This window comes from Rhinolophus ferrumequinum, chromosome 4 (assembly GCF_004115265.2).
Source record: "Rhinolophus ferrumequinum isolate MPI-CBG mRhiFer1 chromosome 4, mRhiFer1_v1.p, whole genome shotgun sequence".
Taxonomy (NCBI): Eukaryota; Metazoa; Chordata; class Mammalia; order Chiroptera; family Rhinolophidae; genus Rhinolophus; species Rhinolophus ferrumequinum.
This window is the reverse complement of record NC_046287.1, coordinates 42,256,494-42,280,077: the sequence shown is the minus strand read 5'-3', so window position 1 is coordinate 42,280,077 and position 23,584 is coordinate 42,256,494. Positions and strand designations below refer to the sequence as shown.

The following is a 23,584-nucleotide window of genomic DNA, read 5'->3' as shown; positions in this document are numbered from 1 at the left end:
ACTGGAAGAGCCATATGAAGTTAATAAAATAGAGATCTTGATTTTCCATTTTTCTCTAACACCATCCATAACCAAACTTAAGATATGATTATGTGACATTAAGTTCACATTATAGTGAGAAAAATGTGTCAATGTGTTGTATACGAAATACTAATGTCCTTTTCTTTTGAATTCTTCTTATAGAGTCAGATTATTCTTATTACAACTTAATCTTGAAGAAAGCTGGACAATTCTTAGACAATTTACATATCAATCTCTTAAAGTTTGCTCTCTCTATAAGGGCATACTCTCCAACTATTCAGATGTTTCAACAGGTATGTAAAAATATCCAAATTATGTATGACAAAGCAGGATGCTAGCCATGTACGTAAATCTATCTTAAGTGAATATCTTTAGTTCAAAAGGATTTATAAACTTATAATACCTGGTTCCATAGCTTATCACTGATTATATTATCATTGTTATTTATTATAATATAATTGAATATATTATGTAATTTTGTAGTTATTTGGGATAAGGAAATTATCAGGACAGATCATTAAAATGAATTTTCATATAATGAAAATTTTAATGAAACTTTTTCAACAACTTTGAAGCATGTATTTTCTACTATAAAGTTGAATTTGTTAAAATATTTGATTCTGCCTGTGTATAGATATTTTTTACTTTAATTAGAGCAATAACTTAATAGTAGTTGATGAGTTATTTTAATCAAAGTAATGTGTGAGTTTTTTAAATCATATTGTAATTATCAACTACTGTAGCTAAATATAATCTTTGAAATCTTAGATTGCAGCTGATGAGCCACCACCAGATGGTTGTGATGCATTTGTGGTTATCCATAAGAAACACACCTGTAAAATTAATGAGATTAAAAAGCTGCTGAAGAAGGCCACTTCAAGGTAAATGAAGGATAGCCTATAGTGAAAGAAGTGGTTTATAAAGAGTTGAGGGTCAAAATAGCAGACATTTTTTATAATACAAAATTTTAATATTTCAAGATATTATATATTAAAGAATGTGCTGTATTGAAAAGCTGAATATATATGAGCTGGTAGTCTGAGTTGTTTTCTAAAATATGTAAGTACTTTCAGTATTTTGTCTTGATTAGCTATTTATTTTAGAATATAAATTATACCAAATTACCGTAAAATAGATATGTTTTATATAACCAATAAATATATAGAACTATGGATTTATTTAGACTGTCGCTTTAAATATAAATTGAAATGTGTACCTTGGAAATAAAAAATTAATAATAAAACAACAATATAGAGTTGCATTTTTAGAATGTGTTGTTCAGCTTCTTTGTTTTTTTTACTTCTTCCAAGTATTTCATACAAATGAATACGGGAAGTAGCATGTGTAGCATTCTGTGGGTCCATTTCATCCCCATGGAATGGGAGGATCATGGGAAACTGATGCAAACATGCTAATGCTCATGCTGCTTGTGTGCCATTACTAGTAATGTTTTTTATTTCTGACCTAGAAGTCTCATGTCTTCTACCAGCATCCGTGAAAAAGTAAAAGGCAAACTTGTTAGCTTGTAAAGTAGGGTAAAATCAATTCTCTTGCCCGACAGAAGCTATCAATAGCATTAGATTAATATGTTTTTTTCTCTTTGTGAACCTTAGACACATAATCCTTGTTTTATGACACTCTATCAATATTGATCCATGGTGGCTGTTTTTTCTTATTTGAGCATATAGTTTATGTATTTACATATGTTTATGGAAATATACATATTTTAATGTTTTTTTCTCTCTGTAGCTATTTCTCATTGCTAAATTTTCATTTTCTTTCAGTGTTTCCAGATTAGATTTTTGTGTTTTTTTTAAAGAAATGACTGATAGAATTTATTCAATTTTTTTTTTTTTTGGCCGTTGTTCTAATCTATTACCTTTTGTATTCATATTATTTGAGTCTGTTGCCTTTCGTTGAACTAAACACGTGGTTTATTTTCCTTTCTTCCCCTCAACCATAACACATTTAAGGCATCAAAGTTGCCCTTTTTTACTATGTGATATTCTCAGGTCCTATTTTTCTAAAAAGCTCCTTAATAAGTTTTGTTTCCTTGTTGGAAGCAGGGGTCAGAAAGTTACACTCATTTAGGATGGTGATGATTGCTGTCACTTTCTCCCAGATATATAAATCACATTTTAGTATACTACTACTTGGATCTGGGCAAACCCAAACCAGGGATCTTTGAACCTGAAGAGAAGAGACGAAGAGAAGAGAAGAGACGAAGAATCGTTCTAGCTTTCCTTTTGACTAATATATTGTGTTTCAGGTCCTAAGATATTATGCTTTATGTGGTAAGGCTGACCATCAGTTATGATTCTAAGTTAAACTGTGTATAGTATTTTATATTTAGTGGGTTTTGCTCCCCAATTATGGTTTAAGAGTTATATTAGTTTCAACTTCATTTAAGAGTTTTTGTCTTTTTCTGTGTCTTTGAAAATGTTATTTGGAGATGCTGGGAAATATAGTGATAAGGACTGCTCTCCAAATCCACTTCAAATCAGCATGCCCCTCATCTTTTGTAACTTTAAACTTTTTGTCCAAAATGGTAGGCTGTATTTTTAAAGTAAAAAAAAAAAATTACATGTGATCATTATAAAAGTATTCAGATACTTCAGAAAAACGCAAAGTAGATAGGGAAAGTGACCCATAATTCTGTTAACAGTTTGGTATATTCTTTTTTTAATGCATACATATATTAAAATGTAAATATATATGTCTATTTTAACCAACATGGAATTGTACTTTAAAGTATATCTCAAAGCCTTCCCTCACTAAATTATACATCCTTACATGCCATATACATAAATAAATATAAATATAGGTATGCTTTGTCATTGTGCAGCAGGACCAATATATATTGTTTGTTGTATTTCCACCTGACACATAGTAGATGCTCAAAAATATTTATCAAATGAATTGTATATTAATCAAGTACTTTTAATTATATGACCCTTTCTGATATAAGATATTTTATATTTTCTTCTATTATAAATACTACGTACTTGAATGTCCTTATACCTGTGTCTTTATATGGTTACCTTGATATTGTCTTAGATAAATTTCTAACTAGAATCACTAGATAAACAAGTGTATGATTTAAAATTGGTACATATTTCAAAATTGTTCTTCAGACAGCTGGTTATGTTTTACACTCCATGTCTAACGTTTTCACCAGTGCTAATTTGTATTATTTTCCTTTATAATACTCAATTCAAATGAAAATTTCTATTTTCAAATGCAACCTATTCAATTTTTAAAGACCATTTCCCACGTACCCAGTAATTCTCTATAGCTGTGGGGTAATTTTTTTTTTTAACCTATGATATGTCAGTTCCTGAAGTAATCATAGTAACAAATTTTGAAAGGTATGTGTATATGGGTGTAGGAAGATGCTCTCTATTACAGACTCATGAACAACTCATAGATGAGCGCTCACTTTTGCCCCTGGAAAATCTATTCCATTTCTTCTAATTTTTTTCTTTTATTCAACCTCAGGATTGATCTAGCATTGTTTCATTAGCAGCTTTTCCAATTGCCAACAATAGTAAATTATTTGAAAACATTATCTTTCATACTAATATTAAAATATAAGATACCCTGTATAAGATACTGCTGTACTAAATGTACTTCTACAGCACTGATAAAAATCAATTTTTGATGGTAATCCATTTGACTTTGTGCCATTTGAGTTCCAAGGTATCAGTGAAAATGAGAATGATTTTAATAATTTCACCTAGTTTAAGATTCTTTCACTTCTCTTTTTAAATGTGAAGTATGATTTTACTATTATATTCATTTTGTATTTGTTTTAATAGGTTTTTATGAAGAATGGCAGCTAATTCAATTTCTCTTGTTTTGCACATTTATATCTCTTCACCTGTTGTAGAAGAGATTAATAATGAAGTCAAATCTTATTTGAAGCTGATAAAATTCTATTTCATGTTTCAAATATCTAAACATTGACGGTAATATTTTAGAAATCATATCTGTGTTAAACGTTAGTAATTTAATCAGATGAAAGTGGATGAATGTGTATAAGGGGAAGCAGACTTTGCTGTCCCAAAATATATCTCTTGGGATATTATTTTAAGTTGGTTATTTTTAAGAAACAAAAGGCTCAGAAAGAACCTTTGCCTCCCTGAGACTGCCTAAAAGAACTTAGATAGAGGACCTACTCCAGGAAGGGAGCTATCATCATGGATAACTATAGTTTAATATGAACTAAATGTGATAGACAGGGAGGAAGGAAACAAGGCCCATTTGATCAAAGTCCTGTTTGTGTCCCATTATTAAAGATGGCTCTGCAAACATTTATTTCCCAAATGTTTGCTTTTCTATCTCCATATGAATGACCTTCCTGCTCTTTGAAATATCAGCCTCCACCCCTCATTTGCTCAAGATGGCATGTATACCTTAACTGCCCAGTCTGTTTTCGGGTGCCATATTCATAGGGACTTCTGTATGTACATATGTAATAAATTTGGACATTTTCTTCTCTTAATCTGTTGCATATTAATTTAATTATTAGTCCAGTCTGAAGAATTTAGAAAGGTAGGAAGAAAATTATTTTTCTCTCCCCCACATGTAAAACTTTTATACTTCAAAAAAAGTTTATTAAAGTAAAAAAGTGGTTGAGTATGCATACATACTATCAGAGCCAAACTGTAAACCACTGCAAAGACACTTGATATAATTTTACAAACCTGAAATAAACAGTGATGTTTATATCCATACTGATATCAAGTAATATCACAAACTTTAAGCAAAATAATTAATGAGAAGTTTTCATTATTCTGTTAGTGAAGATTTAGTGAGTACTAGAGTGATTTTGATTTATAATAACTTAAGTCGATTATTAGGAACAATAGTCATTTAGCCATTTTTAAAATGTGAAAGTTATTTCAACTAGCACTCTTTATTCTATAATAATTGAACAAAATAGAAATTTGAGTTTCTCTCTAATAGAAGATATAATCTGTACATGTACAACTTCGCAGCCCTGTCAGAAAACTGAATAGTTATTTTACTTACCATAGTTCATTGTAGAAAGTATGTCTCTAAGTTTATCATGAATATTATAGTAATGTTTCTCTATAGAATATCAGATGGTGGTTATCACCAAAATATTTTCTCAATTTCTGTTTAGCTCAAATAAGTAATGTAATTTTTTTTGATTTTTTCATATTTAAAATTATACTTCTTGATAAAAAATTCAGTTTCATTTTAAATTTTGATTTTGGGAATTTTCATTCTTACTGTGTACAGTAACATTAACTACTGTGGGAGGGTTAAAAATGTAAAGAAAATATTATCTACTTCTGACTACAAAATAATTTTCTTTACATACAGAATAATATAAGCATATAAGATATGACATGATATAAACATGCTTTGGAACTTTAGTTATGTGTCAATAAATGAAAAAGAATCCTATATATATCTAGTTCATGAAACCTGAATGAGTCAATAGAAAGCAACTTAAAAGTTGCTATGTTCATCTCTCTCTCTCTCTCTTTTTTTATTTTTGCTAGCTTCCTCAGGCCGTATACATATTTCTCTTGTCTAACTCTTTTTACAATTATTGTATGTATGAGAGAATTAACCTTATTTAATATTTTATTTTCTAGTTGAACTATATGATTTTGTGTTTTATTACATCATCCAATAATAGTGATGGTATAAATTGTATTGTACAAAACTTGTCTCAGATGTCATAGTATAATGGGTAAGAGCATAAGTTTTGTTTTGTTTTTATTTCCATATCCCCACCCTCCCACCTCTTTGGCAACCATCAGCTTGTTCTTTATGTGAGTCTATTTCTATTTTATTTATTCATTTGTTCTGTTTTTTTTAGATTCTACATGTAAGTGAAATCATATGGTATTTGTCTTTCCCTATATGACTTATTTCACGTAGTCAGGTATCCTCTAGGTCCATCCATGTTTTCGCAAATGGCAAGATTTCATTCTTTTTTATTGCTGAATAATATTCCACTGTGTATATATACATACCACATCTTCTTTATCCATTCATCTGTCGATGGACATCTAGTTTGCTTCAGTGTCTTAGCTATTACTAGTACTAGGCTGCAGTGAACATACTGGTGAATACGAGTGTACGTTTTTGAGTAAGTTTTTTGTTTTCTTCAGATAAATACCCAGAAGTGGAATTGCTGGATCGTATGGCAGCTCAATTTTCAATTTTTTGAGGAATTGCCATACTGTTTTCCATAGTGGCTGCACAAATTTCCAACCCCAGAAGCAGTGTACAGGCATTCCATTTTCTCTCATTCTCTCCAGCACTTTTTTGTTGGTTTATTGATGATAGTAATTCTGACAGATGTGAGGTGATATCTCATTGTGGTTTTAATTTGTATTTCCCTGATGATGATTAGTGATGTTGAACATCTTTTTATGTGTCTGTTGGCCATCTGTCTGTCCTCTTTGGAGAAATGTCTATTCAGGTCCTCTGAACATTTTTAGTTGGACTGTTTTGTTGGTATTACTAAGTTATATCAGTTTATATATTTATGTATTTTGCATATTAACCCCTTATCGGATGTATTATGTATAATTAGTGCAGAATTTGTTCCTTTAATTTTTGATGCATTTTGTTAATTTACATTAAAAGAATATATTGCCAATGTATTAAGTTTAACTGTTAAAAATTAGAATAATACAATACATACATGCAGCAGTTATAAAATTCTCTTTTAGTCCAGACTTCTAGATCTTCTCCCAAAAGACAATCAGTGCTATCAAGTTCCTGTATATTCTTCTACAAATAGTCAAGATATTGTTAAAGACCAAAAATAAACCATGTAAATTTAAAGATCTAATAGGCTTTATTCAGTGATTCATGAATCTGGCAGCATCCCTCTAGTAAAGGTGCTCCAAGGAGTTGTGCAAAATGGAAGATTTTTATAGACAGAAAGAGGGTGGGACAAGGAAGTTAAAAGATTAGTTTATTTCTGGCAAGGTTACCTTCCCTTCAGGGAAGGCCTGGGGTCTTATTAGACGGATTGCCTCCCTGACTACTTAGTGTTGACCAGGAAATTCCAAATTGATTGATTTACAGTTCCATTCCTGGGAGAGACTGAAACTCCAAATAGATTAGGTGATAAGTCTTGGTGAGGCTTAGCAAAAGTGACTCCATTTGGGGTCCATTGTTTCTTTGTAACACTATATATAAATCATAATTACATAGATATATAACCCCTACTTTTATTATTAATGGTGGTAACCCATCCAACACTTGGTTCCTTCCTTCTTTCCCTTAATACTATTCTTGGTTTATATTTTAGATAAGTGGGTGTTGGCAAGAGTGAGAGAAAAATGATCATTTCTTGAGCACCAAGCATGTTCTTTATGCTCTGCTAATGATTTGCAAGGCATTTTGATAAATCCATAGGATATTTCTCGGAAGTAGCTAGAATTCCTCCTCTTGAACAGGTCAATAAATAGGCCCAAGAGAGATCAAATCACTTGTGCAAGGTTACAAAGCTAGTAAATAGTTAAGCTAGCTTGATTTATAATTAAATAGAGGTTAGAGGTTAAATAGTTAACCTGTGCTTGATTTCAAAATCCACAGTCTTTTTCACTAGGATGCCCTCTTCCTCTCTCCTTTACTTTGCATTGTTATTTAAAGGTAGTAAATGATTGAAAGATTGGAGAGATCTGAATTCATTAAATAAAAAGTTATTTCCTAACACCTTTGTTATATTAAATTCATTTCCTTTTGTTTTTCCTTCTATCTATATAAATTGTTAAAAGATGTGGGCTTAGGAATTCCATAGACATATGAGTTGAAATTCTAGACTTTCTATTTGAACTTGTCCTAGATGTTTAATTTGTCTGAGCCTCAGAAAATTAGAAGTTTAAGTATATGATAGTAACTGTCTAAAGGAATTGTTATGAAGGGAGAATTTATTAATATGTATAAGGAATCTAGCACAGTGTCTGGCAAATAAGAAGGTATCAAAGTCTATTTATGATAGGGCCAGACTATAGGACTTCTCTGTTTCTTTGATTATACTTGAGGATTTAATGAGTTGTTATCATATTAAGTACTGATAATCATTCTATGATATAGTACCTTTGTTTTTTAAATAGTTGAAACTCATGTTTAAATATGTTATACTAGTGAAAAATTATATTCTTCTGATTTCTGGTTAAGATGGTGGAGTAGATATATGCCTTGCTCGCCTCCTCTCATGACTACATGAAAATTACTACTAAATTATAGAAAACAACCTTTGAGAACAGCCTGAAAACTAGCTGAACAGAATTCCTAACTAAGGGTATAAAGAACAAGCCACATCGAGACTGAATAGTGACTATCAACTGTAATTGCAAAAAAATTAGAAAACAAATGGCTTTGTTTATACCTTTCATTACACTTGTGTTGTCATACAACTGATCACAAATGTCACTCAACAGCAGGCTCAAATAACCCAGAACTTGCTTCACTTTGTTAAATAAAGCCATTGCTAGGTAGTTTTTATTTGACAAGAAAGTTAAAAATCACTCATAGGGTTTTTTCCATTGTAACTATATTACGTAATAATCAACAATTGGTCAAGGTTATCATATCTGAAATAAAATCTCTAATAATGGACTATTAAAAAATTTTATTCTACTAACTGAAGAAAATATAAATTTTATTTCATTGAAAAATGGCGCCATTATATGTTGTTTAAAGATAACAAATCTTGTATTTTTAATATTCAATTTTGGGTTAACAAAATTTCTTTTCTTTTCCTGTCGTTCAGTAGAAGTTATGTGCACAAAGTCACCACAGGATATCAAATTCTTTCTGTGATAATATGTGTTTGGGAGTGTGTGTGTGTGTGTGTATGTGTGTGTGTGTGTGCCAAAAAAAGTATACAAGTGGACGCTTTGGTTGACATTGCTCAAGTAGTAGTTCTTGTAATCAGAAGTGTCCGCACGCTGATGGTAACCACTTTGAACACGTCTTATAATTGCAGAAGTCAAACGTAACTTGTATTCATCTTTTGCTATTGGTATATATCGAGTATTAAAAATTTAATAGTTTTTTTCTTTCTTATAATGTGTATACATTTTTTGGGCTATAAATATATACATATATATTCCTGTAAGTTCTTTGATAAGCATAAATTATAGAGTGCCGTGATATATTTCTCATATGCTCTTTACTTTGAATTCTTTTAAAAGTTTGTGTTTTCATTTTAGGCCCAGACCTTATCTTTTTAAAGGAGATCATAAATTTCCTACAAACAAAGAGAACTTACCAGTGGTTATTCTCTATGCAGAAATGGGTACGAGAGTATTTGGTAAATTTCACACAGTACTGTCTGAAAAAGCCCACAATGGAGAAATTCTGTATGTTCTTCGTCATTATATTCAGGTACATGTTTCTTTTATTCAAGATTATTTTGGCTATAAAAAATACATTTTATGATAATTTCTTTACTAGATTTCACACAATTTCATCAGGACTGTTATTTAAAGATTTAAAAAAATTAATACAACTAGCAAGTGTGAATTTTATATGGAAAAATATATTGAGATTCTGTGTCTTTTCTGGGGGTATCGTGTTTACAAATTTTCCCCTTATAGCTGGAACAGATTTAAAACTTGGATAAAAAAACAAAATCATAATTCAATAACATGTGTACAGTATTTGCTAAGATTCATATATACTTTTTTTTAATGAAAATGCATTATGATGATGAAATCTGATTTACTTGATACAATGATACAAGTGTGGTATAGCAATGGTCTTAACCCTGTTTCTTTGGATAGCTGACTATTTATTCAAGTTTCTGGTCAAATGTATTATACCCCACTCGCAACCTCTCATTGCTGTTGCGCTCTATCACATTATTCTGTTTGAATGACTTTATGGCACTTTTTACTGTATCTCAAATTTTATTTAATACCTCCAATTCTCTCCTCTGCCCCCCCCCCCACACACACATGCGTTTAAACTCTCATGGTCATATGCTAGAATATAATGGCCATTAGAGGAAGGACTTTACTATTTTTTTTACTGCTAAATTCCCAACATAGAAAAAGTGTTGTAATTTGCATTTCCCAGGGTATTACTAATTTACATGTGACTCTGGGTGGTGAACACACAATGTGATATATAGATGATGTATTACACAATTGTACACTTGAAACCTATGTAATTTTACTAACCATTGTCACCCCAATAAATTTTAATAAAAAAATAAATAAAGGCATTACAAATATACCTGTTAATTTCCTATCTGTATCCTTTGCCTGCTTTTATGTTGGATTCTTTAGGGATTTTTTCCCCTCATTTACAGATTTTTAAAAATATATTCTGAATACTAATCTTTTCTTCCATACTTTTCAAACATCTTCGAGTGTATTTCTGGTTTTCTTGTATTAAAAAAATTATTTATGACATCTTTTGTTCAGCACAAGTATTAATTTGATGTAGTCAAATTTATCCAACTTTTCTTTAATGGTTTTTCTTCACGATGTCAGAAAGACATTTTCCTATATTTTCTTGTGAGAATTAAAATGCTATTCTTTATGTTTTGGTCCTTAATCCATCTGAATGTATTTGAATATGCTGTGAGGTAGAGAGATAATTCTAGTTATTTCATATGAAAATCATAGGTCCACACATAACTAATTGAACAGTTAAGTCTTTATTCTAAGCCATCTGATAGCAAGTTTTCATGTAGGTATGCGTGTTTTTAAACTTTCTGTTCAGTTCCAATAATGTGTGTATCTATTTTGCACGAATACAGCATCATTTTAATTGCAGCAGCTTTAAAATCTAAAGCAATCTTAAGAAAGAAAGACAAAGCCGGAGGCATCACACTTTCTGACTTCAAACTATATTATAAAGATGTAGTAATCAAAACAGTATGATATTGGCGTAAATACAGACACATACTGTGTTTCCCCGAAAATAAGACCTAGCTGGACAATCAGCTCTAATGTGTCTTTTGGAACAAAAAATTAATATAAGACCTGGTCTTATTTTATTACAATACATTGTATTGTATTGTATTATATTATGTTATATAAGACCCGGTCTCATAAGACTTTATGTTACTTAAAATAGCCAAGTTATTTGTCCATCAATGGATGAAAGGATAAAGTGTATGTATGTGTGTGTGTGTGGGTGTGTGTGTAAAATGGGATATTATTCAGCCTTAAATAAGAAGGAAATCTTGCCATTTGCGACAACATAGATGGACCTTGAGAGCGTTACGCTAAGTGAAATAAGTCAGACAGAAAAAGACAAATACTGTATGATCTTGCTTATATGTGGAATCTAAAAAACTGAACTCACAGAAGATAATAGATTGGTGGTTGCGGGGGACCTGGGGCAGTGATGGGTGTCGCGTCCTGCGCAGCGCGACGAGAGTTGTGGGGAGCTAGGAGGGCAGCGCAGGGTTAAGAAAAGACATCAGCCATGAATAGAGTTTAAATGCAGAGGCCAAGTGACCGGTAGCCTCAAGGTCTGGGTTGTGGCACCTGGTCGGTCCTGCTCAATAACTTTTATTAGTTAGGTGGGAAAGCAAAGAAGATAAAGCTTGTCAATCTCAAGATCTGTGAATTCTATACATCATAATAGAAAACCTATTCGAGTCAATCACCCTTGCCTGCAGACAGCTGGACTGTAAGTTTCAACTTCCCCAAGGGACAAAACCTAAATGTAGATGAATATATGGAGAGCACCTCATTGAATCACTTCCCTTGCAGGTTCTGGGAAGGAATGCAGCCACAGAGGCTGAGGCTTTCCTTAGCCTGAGGAAGGTGGGGGGCTGTGCCCACTTGTGAACCCTGTGGGTTCTACTCTTGGTCCCCACGACTGCATCTGGCTTGAGTTGTTCCTTCCGTGAGGAATCTTACTCCTCATTGACTGTCCAGTCATCTTTCTGGGACCAAACAGGGAGGCATAAGGTGCAAAGACAAAGGTTTAGCAAAGTCCCTCAAAGGATCTGTCTTGCAGACTCTCCTTACTTTGGGGGCAGGTAGAAGGAAACAAAACTGTTAAGCTGTTGCGTGGTGAGTTTAAACTGCTGCGTGACGACAGATGGGTGAAGGTGGTCAAAAGGAACAAACTTCCAGTTATAAGATAAACAAGTATGGGGGATTTAAGGTACAGCATGGCAACTATAGTTAACAGTACTGTTAGTGTATATTTGAAAGTTGCTAAGAGAGTAGATCTTAAAAGTTCTCATCACAAGGAAAAAAAACTAAGGTATGGATATTAACTAAAGTTATTGTAGTAATCATTTCATAATGTATACATAAATCAAATCATTATGTTTATATCTTACTACAACTATGTTATATGTCAGTTATATCAGAATAGGAATGGAAGTTGGAGATCCAAGTATATGTTTATCGTTATCAAAAATGTCTCCCAAGTGATTCTAACATACCCTTCAGCGGGTATGCTCATCTATTGAGAATCCTGTCCCCAACTATTCTTTGGAGAATGTGACTATTAAATACACTTCTGTGAAATGATACTAGCCAACTCTCTGGGCACTTGGTAGCGTCAAATTATAGCCTTCTATTTAATGAGTGACATATTGTACAATCAAAATAGTCATATTATAAATCTAGCCAACATGTATTTGTAATAAAAATAGACTTGCTTATGCTGCTTTTTGAACAGATGCCTTTTCATGGGGAAAGAAGAAATAGGAAAATGAATAAAGATTTTTCTCACCAGTTGATTTAGACTATGAGCACTTTTGGTTTGCAAATCTAAACTTATTAAGCTACCATTCAAATTTTATATTAATACATTTCCAAATGGAGAAATTAAATATGAATTTAATCAGTATTTATCTTTATTACTGAGGAGCTAATAATATTCCAGAACTGATAATGGAAATTGGTTATGTGAAATTGCATTTCTTTTATAATTTTAGCTATACGTGGGCTTGGAACTTTGGTTGACTTAGCCACTGATTGCCTTTTGAGTGGATAGTCAAAATCTATTTTTAAATTGAGCTGTATGAAATTGAAAACTGTTTAAAAGATTTTCAACTTTGTCATATTGCTATAATTATTAAAAAAAACCTGATTTTCTCACGCTATCTTTCATTATAGCATATGCCTGAAAAATTAGCAAATTAAATTTTAGTGTAGGCAGCAATGTTGAATTCCTGTCTGCATATCTGAAACTAATTCTTATATCATCTTATTTGGAAATGGAACAATGCAGGAATAGTCACTCTGGTCATATACTTATTTTTAAGGCTGGGGGAGAAGTTTAGGGAGGAAAGAAGAGAATAAAAGGAGTAATACACTATTAAGGTTCTCCCCTTCGATTTCTACCTCTTCCTCTATCATGTTTAGGATTGTAAAACTGCCCCTGTGCAAACCTGAATTAAGCAAAGCCATATAACATCCTTAAGGGAATTTGCTGAGCAGTAGGTTAAACGGTTTCCTAACCTGTGAAAGAATGTGCCAAATTATTATGATTGTAGCAAAATTGATTAAGAATTTCAGTCTGGAAGCTGGAAAGAACTTTAGACATCTTCAGAAGTATTATGTATAGTCATTCAGCTTGCTTACCTTTTGAAACAATATGGTGACTTCTCTTCCTTGATAGGGTAATCTCTAGAAGTACATTTCATATTTGCCCTGTATAGAAAGGGTAAATGAGGTGCCAAGATTCTTATAATAAATACTTCAAACAGCCAGTTTTAGGCAATTGTTGCCCCTCATTGCAAGAATAGATATTAATTTATGGCGCTTGGTATGTTTTAATCATTGAGAAACATGGAAAAAAAATTAATTAGTTTCTTCAAGACACTGAGTTGTTCTCTTTTTTTACCTTTACTTTCGAATATTTGCTTTTGGCAATACTCTAGTCATCCTACGTCCAGACAGCTAGCAAATGAATAGTGTTTGCAGATTTAGCAAATCTTGTGTAATTCCCGAAAGCAGTACAGTTCTGTTGAAACTTGATTGTGTTGTATTCTTGGTTAATTAACTCATGGGAGAGATGTGAAAATTACCACGGTATAACAAAAAATGATCGGATATTCTTTCATTATGAAAGAGTAATTAAAACAGTAGAGTCATGGCAAAGTTTTTAGAAAGTAGAGAAGGGGTCATCAACCAAATTCTGGTTCCTTGTAGACTATCTAGAGAAAGTATAAATATCCCCTAATTTTCACAGTGATTTTAAAAATTCATTATTAGTAATTTACTCTAATATCCTAATACCCAGTTATACTGAATTGAAAAGAGGATGTTTGACTAAATAGTTTTCCTTTTTTTTTTAATCAATGTATTTGAACAGAAACCAGCCTCACAGAAAATGTACTTATCTGGCTACGGTGTGGAGCTAGCAATTAAGAGTACAGAATACAAAGCATTGGATGATACCCAAGTTAAAAGTAAGTTTTCTCTCTGTAACTGAATAGAACTAAAAATTGGAGGTTTACATACTTTTGTTTGTCAAAACATTTCATGACTGTAATTCTACTCATGTTAAATTGAGGCAGGAGACAGGGTGGACATATTTTTCCTTAGTCTGGAAATTAATTTTAAACTGGAAATAATATATTTAATATTGTGTTCTCAAAAACTTCTTTAAAAATTGGAAATAGTGTATTATTTGACTTATACCCAATGGCTTAGCAACCATTTTTAGCAACATATTAAAAAATGGTAGTAATATAAGGTCCACGGAGGCAGTAGATGAAGATCCTTATGGATCTTGGTGACTGGCCCAGGAGCTGAGCCACCCCTGACCCCTGGGGTGGGGGCGAGGAAGGGATGTCTAAGGGATCAGGGGGGATTAGGATCTCAGTAAACCGGAAACTCATTGGTAGCACTACCTTAGGAACCTTTGTTTGAATTATTTATTTATAGTGAAGCTAGGATGATGGGGTTTTTTTCTTTTTTGAAGTAGAATAGGAGAGGCCTATGAATTGTTTAGATGAAGTAGATTGGTTAGTTTTGATCAACAAACAGGTCTGCCTGTCGTTCTGTTTACTAAATGCGTGCTCTAGATAAAGGACTCTAGAGACCAAAAAACTAAAGTTTCAGATACTTATGGAAATCGTTTACTACCTCGTTCATCAGAAATGTATTTATACCTGATCCTTGATTAAGAGTTTTAACTTCATTCTTTTATATGCTCTGAGATGTGGCTTCTGCTTCCACTTGGTTTTTCTATTCAGGAAATAGTCCTTGTCCTGGAGGCCCCACCCTGACCACAGACTTAGCTCTGGCCACTCCTACTGAATGTGCTTCGAGTAAAGATCCATATTACTATGATTTCAATCCTGTCAGTTAAAGAGTTAACTGGAAAAGTACAGTGGAAATAATAATGTCCAGATTTCATGAATTTCTACATAGCTTATATAGGTTTACTATGCTTTATAACTTAGTATCTTATTTAATAGTCATAATAGTAACATAAGGCATTTTCTAGCTATCCTTGGGCTTGTAGAGTTTTCTTTAAAAAGTCAGGTAATCACATGTACTATCTATATTATGAATCACACACTAAATTCTGTCATCACCCTTTTATATGTTTGGAATATATCTTCTCTCCATTCTCGTTGCCACTCCTTTAGTTCTGTTCTCTTTTTTCTCTGTGTACATGGACCAGCCTTCTGACTGGCCTTCTTTCTCATCTTTGGTCTTCAGTGCTCTTTATCTGACCCCCAAAAATACATTAACCAGTCTATTCTCCACCATGCTTTCAGATTGAATTTCTTCTGAAGAAAATCTGACTTTGTGACCCCACTGGTTAAAATCACTTCGTAGCTCCCTGTAGCCTCCCTCCTAAATGTAAGCACCATAGCATAGCAAAGCTGTTCACACTCTGGCTTCCTTCTGCCTTACCACTTCCCCTCAGTCCTTTCTCGTTTGTACCCTCTGGTCCTGTAACACTAAACTGTTGTACAGAATTACGTTCTGTTCCCGGGATTCCTCCATGTTTGGCTCCATGGCAAGCCTTTATGACCTCTGTAGAGTACTTTTGTCCCTTGGCATATGCTATTCTTTCTGCCCGAAACCTTGCTCCTTTCTCCCATCTCTTCCATTTTCATCTAAGGCCTACTCATCTTTTAAGATACATATATCAGTCAGTATCTCTCAGATGGCTGCCCATCTTCCTGCTTTGTCAAGAGGTTGGTTTTCCCTTTTCTATATCCAATATATTCTGTGCTTTCTTTCAGAAAAGTTTTACACACTTTATTAAAATTGCCTATTTGTCTCCTTTTTCAGCAAGTGGAGTTTGTGTTTTTTGTGTCTCTTCCTGGTGTTTATCCCGGCTGGCATCAGGCATCATAGTAGGCTGTCAATAAATGTTTGCCTGATGAATGAATGAGAAAAAAAGAAAGGCTAGATCAAAGCATCCAGGGTTTTTAGTTGTAGTCCGAGAGATCCAGACCTCAGAAGAGTAAGAAGGGAGAAATGTACTTGATGCGCTCTGAACACTGCTAGAGAGCAACCCCCGTGTATAAGAGGTATAAGAGCTATAGGAGGTCACAAATTTATATAATCCCAAGTACTCTTCACACGTACCACTTACTACACTGTGTATTGTAATTATTTGGTAAGTAAAGGAGAACGGAAGGGGAAGAGAAAATGAATATAAAATATTACATCTTTATTCTTTGAGACCATGTGTTTTGGTGTCTTTCTAAAGATTTCTTGATTATCTTTAAAGGCATCAGAAATATTACAAGAATTCCTGTATTTGTTAGCATTTGGGTCTCTTGCCTGGCTTAGGATCTACACCCAAGATTTCTTGCAGGCCCTTTGAAGTAATCTGTAGAACAGTTCTTATGGTTAGATATTTAATAATCAAGCCCACTAAAAAAACTCAAGAATACAACCATGTGTACATGCATGTCATTAAGCTAATTTATGAAGGTAAAACAAGTGGAATTTCATTTTCAGTTCATCTAATATTTGATTACATATTTCTTTCCCAGGCTGAAATTGTTTTTGTTTTATTTTGTTTTTGTTTCCAAAATATAGCCATGACTAATAGTACTGTAGAAGATGAGACTGAAACAAATGAAGTTCAAGGATTTCTCTTCGGGAAACTAAAGTAAGTCTGAAATGAAATGTATTTCTATACTCTTAAACTTGTTTTTAAAAGAATTACCATATTTTGCCGTGTATAATGTGCTCCTGCGTATAATGTGCACCCACGTTTTTGGCCCAAACTTTCAGGGAAACGGAATTAGTACTACCCGCATACACTAACTCACAAATGCACATCCTTATGTTTCCCTCACAAATTTGGGCAAAAAAGTGCGTATTACGCACTGCAAAATACGATAATACAATATACTGTTTGGCATATGTTTCACATTTAAAAAATATGCATGTATTTGTTTTTATTTATATCAAAAGTAACACACAGTTAATGCAAAACAGAAAATTGAAAAATAATCACTAATTTGACATTATGAGTATGTATAGAAAAAATAGGAATTGAAAATGATCAAAGTTATCTCTGGCAAAAGAAAACAAAACAAAACTTTATAGAATCTTTTATAGATGTAATGGGTTACAAAAATCATGGTTAATATTGGATTTTTTGTTTTAATTAAAGTTTATTGGGGTGACAATGGTGAGTAAAGTTACATAGGTTTCAAGTGTACAATTCTTTAATACATCATCTATATATCACATTGTGTGTTCATCACCCAAAGTCAGTTCTCCTTCCATCACCATATATTTGATCCTGTTTACCCTCATCTGTCACCCCACTCCCTCCTCCTTAGCATAAAAAATCAAAATTTTTATTCCTCAAAAGAAGAGAAAATACTTATTTATCTAAATTTCTGTGCCACAGATTACCATCTTAAAAACCTTTTAACGTCTGGTTTTGATTTCATAGCCACGTGTAAGTAATTTTCCAAAAATTAAAGTTGTGCCCCCTCCCCTTTTTTTCTTGCATCACTGACTGAAGACAAGGAATAGGATGGTGAGTGCTCTCTGAATATTCATGAATGGGGATTGTTATAGTTTTATGTGTGCTTTCTCTTATTCACAAGAAGGGAAAGTTTGTGATTCCAATATAAAGGCACAATTAAGTAAAAGAAAAAGACTATTTTATAATATCTTTAGTACTTGTTTAGTATTACAAGTATTTATGAAGGAAACTTAGGACACTGCTGGTGAACAGATAACTATAGAGTGAGAGGAACATTTTTGGAGACTGCTAATTTATAGAGACGACTGAGTTATATTTCTAAAGTATATTGGTCAAAAGTTTACCAGTGGCCTTAAAAGTTAATACATCTTGCAAAACAGATTTATTCTAAGTGAACTATTTATTTAGTAGATAACAGTACATTTTTATTCTCCATTTTCAGCTGTGTCTCAACATCTTGGAATCCACAGTTCTTTTTTAAAAATAATATTTTGTGGGAATAAATTGTGCTTCTTCCAAAAAGCCTTTGGAACTCTGGGATATTAGTTTTTTAAAAAAAGAAATACTCAAAGTTAGTTCTTACACAGCTACTCAATTGAGTTGGGCAAAAGAAAACAAAAAAACCTTTGCTTTAAGTTAGTATATCATTAAGATTGTGATTAAGTATGAAAAACAACATATCAGCTCGTATAAACTTAATATTACTCTGTATCTTAAAATTTTGAGAAATGAAGGGTTAATATAATTTGTAGTGAACTTCTCAGAAGTTTTATTGCTTTTTTGACTATAAGAACAGTCATAGTGAGTCTTGATTCATTTTCAAAATGTGGTCCCACATTATAATCAAATTGTGAGATATTGACACTGTAGTGTATTTATTATCTATAAGATTAATGCATTTCTGTATATGTCCTGTATATTTATTTTTCATTTCATGTTTTAAAATTTTCATTTCTTTTTGCTGCTGAAAATGTGATTTATAAGTTGTGATGATAGCTAAAGTTATTTTAAAAAGAATATTTAAATCTGAAATGTCACCATGTCTTGATTTCATGAAAGACAGAAGAAAGATTACACTTTAGATTATATGTATAGTAAAATGTCATACTACATTTTTATTTGGCACTCTCTAAAGGATACCTAGATGTGTTTAACATTTGGCAAAATTATCTTAAATTTCTATGTTTCAAACATGGAACTTTTCAGAAATAGAGTAAACTCTAAGACTGCATAGGAAGCATTAATGTCTTTCCTTATAAAATTGTTTTCATTTTAAATTATTAAAGGCAGTACTTGTAATTTATATAACAATAAAACAAAAAGTATGTAACATAAAAACTAATAATTCTGCCCCTACCCTTGGGTCCCGTATAGGTAAGGTTAACAATTGAGAATACATCCTTCCAGGTTTTGTTTTGCTTTATTTTATATATTAAAAAAAGTAGACATACAAGGTCTGACAATTAAGTTTGCGAACTCATCCTAGAAAAAATGCTACATACCTCATTGCTGAATATCTCTATGGTCACCTTCGAAGTACTTGGAAAGCTATGCACCAATGCCAGTGCCTAGTCCACCCTTCAAAGCAATTTTGGAACTCTTTTTCTGGAATGGCCATCAAAGCTGTAGTTGTATTATCCCTTGATGTCCTGAATGTCATCAAGATGTCTTCCTTTTAGTATTTCCTTTATCTTCAGGTAAAGAAATAAGTCATTAAGGGGCAGATCAGTTGAGTAGGGAGGGTGTTCCAATACAGTTACTTGTTTACTGGCTAAAAACTCCCTCACAGTGTCCTGTGAGCTGGTGCAGTGTCGTGATGCAAGATCCATGAATTGTTGGCGAACAGTTCAGGTCGTTTTTGTTTAACTTTTTCACACAGCCTTTTCAGCACTTCCCAGTGGTAAACTTGGTTAACTGTCCAGTTGGTACAAATTCATAATGAATAATCCCTCTGATGTCAAAAAAGGCTAGCAACATCGCTTTGACTATTGATTTGGACTGACAGAACTTTTTTGGTCGTGGAGAATTGGCTGACTTCCATTGTGCACTTTGACACTTTGTTTCATTTCAGGGTCATATCGGTACACCCATGTTTCATCACCAGTGATAACATGGCCCAAAACACCATCTTGCCTTTCCAAAAAGTATTGGCAAACTTCAACTCTCCTTTGCTTTTGTTCATCATTGAGCTTCGTCGGGAGACCATTTTTGCACACACCTTTCTCATGCCAAGATTTTCAGTTAAGATTTTCCTGTTTCTCTATCAATGTTTACTTGGTCTGCTATGCTTCTCAGAGTCAGCCAATGATTTTGACACACAATTAAACGAATTTTTGCAAAGTTTTCATCAGTTCTGCTCATTACTGGCCACCCTGACCTCTCTTCATCAGTGATGCGTTCTTTACCCTCAGAAAAACATTTAACCCATTTGTACACTGTCGTTTTCTTCATGGTATTATCCCCATAACCTTGGACCAACATGTCCCTGATTTCACTTCCACTCTTGCCAAGTTTAACAAGAAATTTAATGTTTGTTCATTGCTTTAATTCAAGCTCAGACATTCTCGCAACAGCACACAAAAACACGCAACAATAATGAATGCCACTCAGCAAGGCACCGCCACACGTCGATACGAACACAGCTGTGAGACACTGATATACCAAGGTTATGAAACGTTACCGAGATGTTTGTACAGTGCCGGCAATGTAAGTGTATGGTGGCAAGTTCCCGAACTTAATTGTCAGACCTCGTATATACCTCCATTATTTATTTTTAAGTTATGCACATATAGTTGCATCATGATTTATTATCTTAATGATGAACAATTAATTTGCATCTAATTATTTGGAGGAGTTAATTTCAAAAATATTACTACTTGTATAACGATTTGTAGTAGGTGATGATAATTAACATTACTTAATATTCTAATGCAGAGAAAGATATTCAGATCTTAGAGATAATCTGACAGCATTCCAAAAATACCTGATTGAGAGTAACAAAGAAATGATGCCTTTAAAAGTCTGGGAACTACAAGGTATAGTATTTTGGTCTACATTAACACAGCATTTTGATAACTGAACTCTGTTTTGTTAAAGTTTATATAACATGATGTAAATTATTTTTATAAACAAAAATAATTACTATGATGTGAATAATATAAATTATTATATTCTTGTGGAAAAAAATATTTAATTAAAAGATTATCCATCAAGCAAAACATATTTTTATGTTTATAAACCTTAAAATTATATAAAGTGTAGTTATTTAATACTAATCACTTTTAAAGTATACACTGATTTAATAGATTCATCTGAAGTATTAAATCACATTTTAGGGAAACTATAACATTGATTAAAAATCCTAGCTAGTAGGTCAAGAGAAATCAGAACTAAATCTTAGTTTTCCTCTATGTAAAAATTTGATTTTAATAGACCATTGCGTGGTTTACCATTAGCTTAGAATAGTTTCTGTGGTGACAAATATCTGTAGTGTAGGCACATATTTTGTGACCATAATTTAATTTAGATTGAATTGTAAGTTCTTTTCAGTTTGTAATTTTCTTTTTTATTACCTATAATTTTTAGTAGGTCATTGGTAGGACATGTTTTCCTGTGTAATCCATAATAACTTATCACATCTCTGATCAACTTTTAAAAATATAACAGCTTATTGAGCTATAAATTGCATACTATACAATTTACCTATTTAAAACTGTGCCATTTAGTAGGTTTTAGTACATTTTCAGAGTTCTTTAACTGTCACCACAGTCAACTTTAGCGTATTTTCATCACCCCAGAAAGAAGGGAGCGTATCCATTAGCAGGCACTCCCCATTTCCCCCAACTCCTCCAGTTCTACACAAGCACCAATCTACCACCTTCTCCTTCAGAATGTTCTCCAAGGGACCTATACTTGAGAAAATTGTGATAGGGTGCTTTTGAAGGCCTGTAAGCAGAGAACATGCGGAGGCAGCTCAGTTTTAATGAACCCTCCCAGTGTCTGTGTAAGACAGATTTGAGTGGACTAGAAACAGGAACTGTAATTAAGACATCATTGGAATAGTGTAATGAGAGGTTGAGCTGTGACTATGGTGAGGCATAGGAAAAGAAGGCTGGATTGGGCAAATAGGAGTCAAAGATGATGGCTTTCAGATTTTCAGCTTTGAGCCTGAATAGAGAGAATATAAAACATGTAAGTAGGTATTGGGGTTGAATATGGGGCCCAGAAATAATGAGACTGGTGTTAAAAAGATGACTTGAAGTGACTGTGACATATTCAGATGACAAGGGCCAGTAATGGGGTCAGTATAAAGTCCTTAAGCTAAAAAGAGAGGACTTAACGTTGAAAATCATAGCATAAAGATTTGAAAAAGGAGGGAGTACTAACTGAAAGTGAAGAATGGCAAAAGCAGTGCATGATGGGGGTACTGTGGTGCTCATCCTCGTGGGACAGTGCAGGCCGTGAAGAAGACCTGGTGGAAGGATGCAAAACAGAAGAGTGCATCATAGATGCTAAAGGAAAAAGGTTTACAAGAAAGAGGGAGTGGTCAATACCTTTTCTTTTCATTCTTTTCAATTGATCTAACAAATATTTCTTGAACATCTACTGGGTGTCAGTCATGTCCCTGCATCCATGGTTTTATAATTTTTGGCTGAGACCTACAGTAGGAAATATATTTTATATCAAGGCCCATACACAAATGTATAATGTATGAATACATAGATATGCTCAAAACTAATAAGAGCTTCAGCGTACAGTATGTTATGTTTACTACATTTTAGTAACTGACAGAACTTTCTTTAATTCCACTGTATTTCATTAGGAAAAAAAAACTACTCATTATTCTGCTTTCACTAATGGGTTGCAACTAGTATTTTGAAAAACATTTGATTCTGAAAATAAAATGACAAGTTAAAACGCACCACATTTCTTCAAAGGATCTTAGATAAATATAAATAAAGAACCAATGTAAAAATTACCATTTTAAGTGCTGCAAAGTAAAGTTACATAGATTAAAGAAAGGTTATGCCAGGGAGATCTGAACTGGTGGGGTGGGGTGAGGTGGGAGAAGGGGGGACAGAAAAGGGAGGCTTCCTTTAGAAGTGGTGATTGAATTGAGATTTGAGGAGGGTTTGGAATAAATTTGAGGGTAGGCTATTTAGAGAGAATATCAAAGATCTTTGTGAGAAGATGGATAATAGAGAGTGAGAGATTCATGGTTTGCCCAACTGGATGGACAATAGTGGGTGGCATTTGCTGAAAAGAGAAAACAAAAGAGGACCAGACTGGGGCAAAGATGGGGCAAGAATGTCACAAATTTCTTATTAAAAATGCTACTTTTGAAGTATCCAAGTGGTAGAACCAAGAAGGTAGTTAAATAGGGGGATCTAGATTTCCGAGGCAGAGGGTAGGACTTAAATAGCAATTTATGAGTCATCTAGGTATGGAACAGTTTAGAAATAAAGCAAAAAATGTTAGTAGAGCCGGATAATTTTTTATTCCTTGTTATTTGCACTGATTTCATAAGTGAATTTTCAGAGGCTTTCAAATAAATTACATGCAGAAAATTGGTCATGTAGAGTTATATTCATGTAATAAAAAAGTTTTAAAAGACTAGTTGTGGTATCAAACCTGGGTTAAAATATAGTTGTCCATG

The 23,584-nt window shown here is 33.0% G+C and overlaps 1 protein-coding gene across 3 annotated transcripts in view; it reads left to right on the top strand.

The window, feature by feature from the left end:
• UGGT2 (UDP-glucose glycoprotein glucosyltransferase 2) overlaps window positions 1–23,584 on the top strand; it is a 147,703-nt gene that overhangs the window by 16,594 nt on the left and 107,525 nt on the right. For 2 of the 3 annotated variants that reach the window (XM_033103727.1, XM_033103726.1), the window contains exons 3-8: window positions 184–314; window positions 790–902; window positions 9,237–9,411; window positions 14,323–14,419; window positions 17,022–17,094; window positions 20,863–20,963. In XM_033103727.1, the coding sequence (XP_032959618.1) occupies window positions 184–314; window positions 790–902; window positions 9,237–9,411; window positions 14,323–14,419; window positions 17,022–17,094; window positions 20,863–20,963 (690 nt within the window). Of the gene's footprint in view, window positions 1–183; window positions 315–789; window positions 903–9,236; window positions 9,412–14,322; window positions 14,420–17,021; window positions 17,095–17,964; window positions 17,980–20,862; window positions 20,964–23,584 lie in introns of those variants that run through there. The other variant, XM_033103728.1, reaches the window with a different exon arrangement.